The sequence below is a fragment of the Sus scrofa genome, chromosome 9 (genome assembly GCF_000003025.6).
Source record: "Sus scrofa isolate TJ Tabasco breed Duroc chromosome 9, Sscrofa11.1, whole genome shotgun sequence".
Taxonomy (NCBI): domain Eukaryota; kingdom Metazoa; phylum Chordata; class Mammalia; order Artiodactyla; family Suidae; genus Sus; species Sus scrofa.
The window spans coordinates 131,356,478-131,365,272 of record NC_010451.4 but is presented as its reverse complement, the minus strand read 5'-3'; the positions used below and the strand labels follow the sequence as shown (position 1 = coordinate 131,365,272).

General features: G+C 50.8%; 1 protein-coding gene across 2 annotated transcripts in view; it reads right to left on the bottom strand.

The window, feature by feature from the left end:
- Window positions 783-8,795, bottom strand: part of INTS7 (integrator complex subunit 7) — an 88,961-nt gene continuing 80,948 nt past the window's right edge. Inside the window, exons 20-21 of one of the 2 annotated variants that reach the window (XR_002336047.1) lie at window positions 2,476-3,671; window positions 783-1,853 (exon numbers count right to left, since the gene is read on the bottom strand). Coding sequence is in view for 1 of the 2 variants with exons in the window: in XM_021063860.1 (XP_020919519.1) it covers window positions 3,507-3,671 (165 nt within the window). In the remaining variant the exon portion in view is untranslated. Of the gene's footprint in view, window positions 3,672-8,795 lie in introns of both variants that reach the window. The other variant, XM_021063860.1, reaches the window with a different exon arrangement.

The window sequence follows — 8,795 nt, the reverse complement described above, 5'->3', positions numbered from 1 at the left end:
CTTGTCAGCCTCCTGAGGGGGTAGGTTCATTTCTTTCTGCCTATAGTCATTCACAGGTGAGCCTGGTCAGGATGTTTCCTGTGAGCCAAACAAAGATATTTCATTTATTTTTATTTTGTATTTTTAGGGCCGCACCTGTGGCACATGGAAGTTCCCAGGCTAGGGGTCCAATCAGAGCTGTCGCTGCTGGCCTATGCCACAGCCATAGCAATGCTGGATCCAAGCCGGATCTTTGACCTACACCACAGCTCACGGCAAAGCCAGGTCCTTAACCCACTGAGCAAGGCCAGGGATCGAACCCGAATCCTCGTGGATCCTAGTCGGGTTCGCTTACTGCTGAGTCACGAAGGGAACTCCCTGATGAGAACTTTTAAGATCTACTCTCTTAGCAGCTTTCAAACACACAGCACAGTGTCATTAACTATAGTCACCATGCTGCACACGACAGCCCCATGACTTATTCTCTCCTAATCCCCTTCACCCATTCCCCACCCCCACCCCCGCCCCCAGCAACCACTGATATGTTCTCTGAGTGTGTGTGTTTTAAGCTTCCACATATAAGTAAGATCAAATAGTATTTGTCCTTCTCGGACTTATTTCACTTAACAGAATGCTTAGCATAATGTTCTTTTCATCTGATAGTTTGATTTATGGTGCTTTGTTCATTACTTAAAATTTTTAAACATTTGTGCAATCAGAGCCTCCATTCTTTATCTGGGTAGAGTCCACCCTTCCTACTGTTGGAGCCATGCTTGATCTTACTTTCCACTCCAGAGGACCGGTTTGTTCAGGTGACTTTATTTTTTATAGATACTGGACATCTGGCTGGTTTTCTGAAGCTGCTGACCGGGAATGGCAGGTCAAGGGGTGAGTCAGCTGCTGTTTCTGCCGTGCAGATTTTAGAAGCAAAAGCGGCTATGACATTTCCATTGTCTGGAGACCTGTCTTCATCACGCAGAGAATGAACCATGAACCAAGCTGTGCTGAGGCCAATTCTTTGCTTCTTATGCAAGGGATGAGGACGTAATGGCCCTTCTCCCCAGAACCCAGAGAAGAGTCTGGGCTCATTCCAGCAGGGACATTTCACCAAAGTGAGAACACCTGAGGGACAAAACCAGCTGCCAACCGGAACCAAATGACGTCTCCAGCAGTGGCCTGGCAAGAGCTCCCCTCCCACAGGGGTTGTTGGGAAAAAGCTCAGGCTTTTACAATCTTCAAGCCCTGTTCCGAGGAGCTTTTGTGGTTTAAATCAATGTGCTTCTGGGAATAAGTGCCCTTATTATTCCTAGTTCACATTATTTGCCCTGCTCTTATACCACTGTGACATAATACCCTTTGTGCAGCTGTACAATAACAGTCCTTCCAGGAACCTCTAAGAGCTTTCTAATCAGGACCCACGACCACAGGGTAGAGGGAGAAGCGGAAGACCAGAGACGGGGATGACGAAGCTCCACCTCGGTCACAAAGGAGCCCAGCCCAGGTCTGCATCCTGCTGGAGGCTGCAGGGTCTGGGCTTAGCCACTCGTCCAGGAAGGACACCACTGCAGCCGTGGCTGCAGGACTGTCAGGCTGCCCCAGTGCTGGGCCCTTGGCAGTGCTGCTTAGGGTCACCTAAGCAGTGGAGGTAGTGAGTTAAGGACTAGAAATGTCCAGCACTGGTTGGGCAACAGCTCTTGAGTTTACAATCCATTCTCATTTCTCGGGACCAGAAACTGTATTAAGGCTAGATAATGTGAACAGAATTTTGCATTAAATAATTAGACTTGATTGATGACCTGCTATGTGCCAGGCACTGTGCTGAAGAGCAGGAATGCAGAGAGGAACTCCCAGTCCTTCTGTTGGATGTTCACTGTCTAGAGAGAAGAAGAGACAGCTATGTAAGCAGGGAGATATGGGAGCAGAGAGCAGACAGAAGGCGAGGGTAGCACCCGGCGCTGCGGGGCTTGCAGAAAAACCTTGGAGAGGAGGACTTTCAACCTGGGTAAGTCTTCAGAGATGGACTGAGCTTGCTAGGCAGAACCATGGCGAAAAGCGTGCCACGGGCTGAATGCCAAGCGCTCACAAAGGCCTGGGCATGTGCAATGCACTGGGGTTCTGGGAATGATGAGAATGTCAACCTGTCTAAAGCAGCAGCCATGCTTATCACCCCGTTCCTTGTCTCCTCTATTTTTATAGCCAAAACACTCTCCTTTTTTTATTCTCAGTATCTTGTTTTGGATGTTAAAAACACTGAACATTGTTTTGCTTTGTCTTTACATTATTGCTTTAATGTGCCACTACGTTGGGCACCGTCGATGCCTCTGACTGGCCAAAGACCACGTATTGGGGGAATGTCTACCAGAAAAGCAGAGATGACTATTTCACTGCATTATGAGGACACAGGGCAGCTCAGGGAGCCTTGGGCAGGATTTTGGCCAGGCCGTGTTTTTTTATTGTTTAGCAAAAAACATGATCTTGGATGATTCCCCAGGTTACCTGTCACAAGTCCAGCCACCCAGAGGGGAGGTCTGGGGTCCAAAGCCTGTGGGGTAGAAGCTGTAGAGGACCAGCAGATGGAGGACGGGAGGCAAGGGGAAGACCTGAGCTGGTCGCAGTCTGACCGATGCCCCGCTGAGGAGTGAAAGTGGGGAGCAGCGCTCGCTCTCCGGGTCTGATCTGCAGCTGGCTCTGGCGTCGGGCTAGATCGCAGCGCTGAGAATCCAAGGCTGCCCTGACTTCTCCTTGCCTTTCTCTCTCGGCACTTTCCGTGGCCCAGGCCACCTCCCTTGGGCCTTCTGGGCAGCACTTTGTATACTGCTCCATCCGTGAGAAGAACAACAGTGGACCCCTCAGGTCTCACTGCGGTGCAACCGGAGCATCTCAGCACGGTGGCACCTGGACAAATATGGATCAGGCTGACGTATGTGACAACCAGCCACCACAGCTTCCCAAGAGCAGGGACTCTGCCTGCTGCAGGACTTTGCACACCACAGGTCCACAGTCAGTCCTGGAAAAAGGAGGGAGGAGCGAAGGAGGGAGGAAGGTGGGGAGAGGCAACAGTGAAACCCACGCCACCCAAAGCAGCGGCACACGCCACCTGTGACCGAGAGAGGCTGGCGCTGGAGGACAAGGGTGGGGGTGGCACAGAAAAAGACAGATGAACGTCTTTTTTTTTTTGTTTTTTGTTTTTTTTTAATTACTTTCTTTAGAGTCTAGGCTCCACATCCTCCTGCCTCAGACCTCAGATCAGAGCCTGGGCGGCACTCCAGGCCCCTGCTGGGCCTCTGCAGCGCCAGGGGGCCATGCCCCCAACGTTACACCACCTGCAGCTGAGAAACAACGGGAAGCCTTTCCTCCACCTCTTGTCTCCGAGGGGGACACTGAGTCAGCAGGCAGACCAGTGGGGGCTGCTCCATGCAGGGGTGTGAACAGGCGGGAGCCTGGAGAATAGTCACGGCGGGGGGTGGGGGGTGCCACAGGGGAGGGAGCTCTCTGTTCTCATTAGCTGGACAAGGTCGCATTAGCCACTATGTGTCACCTTCACGCGGATCCCGAGGGCCAGGCAGCCCAATTGCTTCACACCAGACGGAACAGGATCCAGGCCGTGGAGGGCCCTTGACTGTGCCTGGCTGGAGAATCTGAACTTGGAAGGATGGACGGGGGTTTCGGTGATGGAGAAGAGAATTCAGGTGCTGGGAAAATACAAAGAAGGTCATGCGGGTGAGAGGGTACGAATGTTCATAGGATGCCCGGGCAGCTGGTTTCATTACAGATGGGGATACACACGAGCTGTGGCCAGAGGTGAGGCCTGGCTGCCAGGCCGGAGTCTCATCGTGGGGGGTCTTAAGCGCTATACTGAAGAAGTTGGGCTGTAGAAGACTCCGGATGGGAATAAAGGGATCAGACCAGAGGAGCGAACTGGGAAGCAGCGGAAGGAAGGATTACTCAGAGGAGGCCGCCAAGGGCAGCAGGGAGGCCAGGAAGTGAAAGCGAGATTCCAGTTAGACCTCAGGAAGTTGTGAGCCCAGGTAGTGAGACCCGGCGGGGAGGAAACGCCCTGAGAGACAAAAAAGTCCGCCTTTGTCAAAAAGTAGGCCAGCTCCCCTTCCTGCCTAGACACACATCTCATCCAAACCCACACAGACGCCCTGAGGAGGTGAGAACCCGCTTCCCGCCCTCCCCTCTCAGCTGTCGGGCCAGCCCCCACCCATCTCTGTTCCCCTGATCCCTTTCTGGACAGCGGCCAGAGGCATTTGCTCTCAGGACAGAAAGAGTCACGAGGGGGTTATTTATATGTGCAGCAGACCTGAGCCCTCTTCTGGAGGGCACGTGCCCGGGAGGGAGCCGGCCACAGCTCCTCTCCCAGGCAAAAGCCTCGCTGGCGCCCACTGCCTGCAAGAGATCCTGCTGATGGAACCTGGGCCAAGAGGCCAGCCAGTCCGTCCTCCAGTCTCCAGCGAGGCTGTTGGCAAACACACCCCTGCGGTTGGACAGAAGAGACCACTCAGTGCAGATTCTCCTCCTGTCGTATTTAATTATTTCCATAGGCCCTCAAGTTCTTTATACCCAACCTAAATGTCTTACTGCAATGCGAAGTCTCCCTGCTTCATGTTCTGTGTTTGGGGGAGGCGGCGAACTCGCCAAAACCTTGCACAGGGAAGTGTGGGGCAGGTGATCCGCCAGGTAGGAAGTATATCCATTGAATCATGGGGCTTGGTTCAAGAGATCGAATGGCAAGGACTAACTCTGGATATAAGCGCATTTATCTTGCAGTTGCTAAATAACTCAGAATGACAGAGAAGCCTGGGTTGGCTCAGGGCGCTGGTGACACATCTTCAATTTTTTTTCCCTTTCCCCCAGAGCTCAAGGCTGACAGGGAAGCCTGATGGATATAAATGTCCTGCTCCCACAGGAAGAAACAAAAGACAACAAAAACAAATTCCCCTGCGTCTAAGAAATTTTCATCCCTTTAAGGCCTCAAACCCGGAACAGCCTCCTCTTCCTCAGCAGAGATGACCGGAAACACATCACTGTTGTATCAGGCTGGCATTTCTTTTCCCGCTGTTCTCTGGCCACTCCACCAGACGTGGAAGGCAACCAACGTGGTGGGCCTGGCAGTAGTCGAATTCGTGCGGGTATTATTACTTGAGTCTTCACCGCTCTGCAACTGGCAGGTATTAGCCCCATCTCACAGATAAAGCAGCCAAGACTCACAAAGATGCTATGAGAAGAAACAGGCTCAGAGCATAGCCGGGGGGCTGACATGGGGCGTGGGACCGTGGAGGGAGCTCTGTGTTCCCATTAAGAGGCCATGGTAACTTTAGCCACCAGTTGTCCACATCCAGGCCAACCCTGGGGGTCAGGCAGCAGGACCGCACACAAGACTGCATTTCTGCTGACCACTGAGGGAGACAGAGCGTCCTATCTGGTTGGGTCCCTGCTGGGTCTGGAGAGACAGATGCATTTTTCAACGTGGTGCAGCTGCGGGTCAGGGGAGACTGCATTGTGATTAAAGCGACTTGCCTGTGACAGGGTTTGGGGGCGCTTTCCTTCCCCTCAAGCATGGAGCACTGAAGCGGGAGGCTGAGACTGCTGTCAGGAGTTTAGGGGGATGGAAGGAAAGGCTGAGTGAACTGAGAAGACGGCTGGAGACCAAAGGAGCTTCCCCACGGCCACACAGGAGACGGCAGTCACCCTGACTGCCGTGTCCTGTCCAAATGCATTCCGCTCCCCTCTCCCTGGAGAAAAGGATCAACCACCGAGGAAGCTCAGGCTCCCTTGGCATAATCAAGGCCAGGTGGCTGTCCCACAGCCTTCTCTGCCACCGTCTGTGCAAAAAAAAAAAAAAAAAAAAAAAAGGAGCAGCATGGCCGTGAACCCAGGGAGCCTGTCCATTGTTGTATTGCTAGCTCCTGAGAGTCGGTATGTATTCAACAACATCTGATAAATACATTTTAAACGGGCATCTGTTTTCAAAATGGTTGGTGTCCGTTTTGGCTGTGCCTTTTGCAGAGATCTGGGAATGCTGTCCCAGACGATACACTCCAGCTCAGACATGTGGACAGATGTTGCTGGCTGAGCTGCAGTGCCCGGGATGTCGGCTGAGCGACCCTGGTCAGCTGCACGGGAGGCGGTGCTGGGGACAGACCTGCGGGCCCTCTCCTGTGTCGAGGGCCCTCAAGGAGATGCACGTCCTCCCTGAGAGAGACAATTCCAGGCTAAGAGGCTCCTGATCATCCTGGGGGACCCTGTAACAACGACGGAGGCTAGATCCGATCTCGCTTAACTGATTCTGTGATTACAGTTATTTCTCCCTAATGCTCAGACACCTCAGAATGGGACACTGAGGGGTTCACGTCTGCCAACGGCCAGGCCAGAAACAGCAGTCGTTTCTGCAACATGAGACCGTGTTTAATTCCGAGTGTAAGCTCCCATCTTCTCCAGACTAAATACTGACTTTACACTTTAGGTGTATCTTTTTTTCCAAATGCTCTTTGGCGCCTCTCTGGCTTTCAAGTGGTAAGCACCCAACTGTCTCTGATGAAGTCAAAAGGAGGCTCTCTGAGGAGGAAGGGACACTGCAGTCCAAGGCTGCAACGGGAGAGGATGCCAAATGATGGCCGGTTTTCTAATTACCTAAGAGCCTGTCCTGTGACATATTAGCGGAGGTGCTATTAGAATTTCAGAAATGGCATCTTTTGTGTTCTGTAAACGGCTTTAATGGAGCCCTCTCCATGTCCTCTAAAAGAGAGCTCACCTGCTCAGCTGCACAGGGGAGGGGGCTGCAGGGAGGTGGCAAAATGAGACTACAAGCTGCTCAGGAGCTCTGTCAGTTTCCTTCCTCCTTTGCTTTCATCTGCTTCTCCTGTCGTGTGTGTGCATGTGCGCGTGTGACCCTCCTAATCACAGGATGTCTGCCTTTACTGGGGTGGGGAGGCAATGGTGGGAGACACGAGTGCCAGCGATTCACCACCACGGTGCTCATCGCCTCAGGGTGAGATGACACAGAAACAGCATCTTTGGCCTGGCTGCTTCCAACCGGGGGGCGGGGGTGGGGGTGGGGGTGGAAATTGAGGCAGCCCCGCCTTTCACGTCCACAGTCTTGGAAACAGGAGGAGGAAACATTAACACCTTCTCATAATTCCTCCATCTAACTCAGTTCTATTTGAGGTGCACGGTCCTCTATTCTATCAAAAGACAAACAAGCTTCATCAAAATCCACAAAATCTCCCAAGAAAACTAAAAGGTGACGTAGAGAATATTTCTCCTCTGCTGACAATCTGATTTTCTTTAACTCCTTCGGACTTTTGAGGGTATCGGGTGGATGTTCATCTTCCTGATTGTTCTATTTCATTTGGCATCATCTCACTTTTATATTTCTACTAAAGAAATTATCTGGAAACAACAATAAAAATAATTCTGGCCCCAGCCTGCCAGCAAAGGATCACAAAAGCCAGACCTGTAGTCATGATATATAAGGAAGACAATCTCCAAACTCATCTCATCAGATCTCAATTTTTAGCCAGACCTAAAAAATAAGCAAAGAGGACAATTACTGCACACCAAACCTGGCTGGGCAGGAGACAACTGTGCAGGGAGGTCAGCAAGAGAGCAGGAAGATACAGGAAAAGAGAGTGACCAGAAAATGTTTTGTCAACTGCAGTAGATTTGGAAAAAAAAAAAAAAAAAAAAAAGGAAATTTAGAACATGTAGCATTCTTCACTACAATGTGAAAATCACCAGCTCCAGATCTTGGTATATTAAAGAAAAACACATGATTTACAGTTTAAATCTCAGTAATAATTAAAAATTAAATTGTTCATAGGATGAGTACTTTAGACCGGAAGATGCCAAAGGACAGTGGCCTAACACAGTCAAGCCAATAGAACACAGAGAACCTGTGGAAAGTTTTTGCGTCCTTGGGCAGGAGATGAAAAAGGCCACAACCTCCTGGAGTGCTGTTGGTAGGGGCTCTAAGCCAATTCACCAGACGTTCGGCCTTCTCAGTACATCCCGTCATACTTTTAATGCGGGTGACAGATAAAGGCTTAATCCAAGGGTGCATCACACAAAGAACAGGCCCGGGTGGTTGAGCAACACAGGACTGGATTATCAGCAGCAAAGCAAACACAATGCCTTCCTCGCCACCTCCACTCTTCCAAGTGAAAAGTTTGGTGTGCCAAAGCATTCCGATGCAGACACATCCAGAAACCTACTCAAGGACTATCTGGGTCCTAAGGCGGTGGGGACCCTTATTTCTTCATTTCTTACTCTGGCACTGTCCCATTCTATAGGCAGTTGCCACATGAGGCTATTTAAGTTTAACTGAATGACAAGTAGTAAGATTCAGTTACACGACGATTATCTTCGATACTCCACAGCTCCGTGGAGCTAGGGGCTGTATTGTGTAGGGCAGACTTAGAATATCTCCATCATCACAGAAAGTTCTGTTGGACAGCGCTGCAGATACTCTGCACACCAGGTTGCAGGGCCCTCTTATTCTCAATATCTGCAGCCAGATACTGGCACAGAAAGATTAAGCGAACTATCCAAGGATTCACGGCAAGTGAGTCCCATAAATAGAACTTAAGTGGACACCTCTGGGACCCTAGACTGAGGATCTTGTTTGTTCTTCCTGAACCCTATCTCAATGCGAAACATGACCAAGAGCCTCCAGTTGCAAAAGACCTGCTACGTGGTTGGTCTGACCAGAAAGGTCACATTACGAGATCTCTTAGTTATGTCAGACTATAATAGACCTTTAATCTCTAGTTCGTAAATATACTATTGCCATCACCTCTGAGGACAATCAGTAT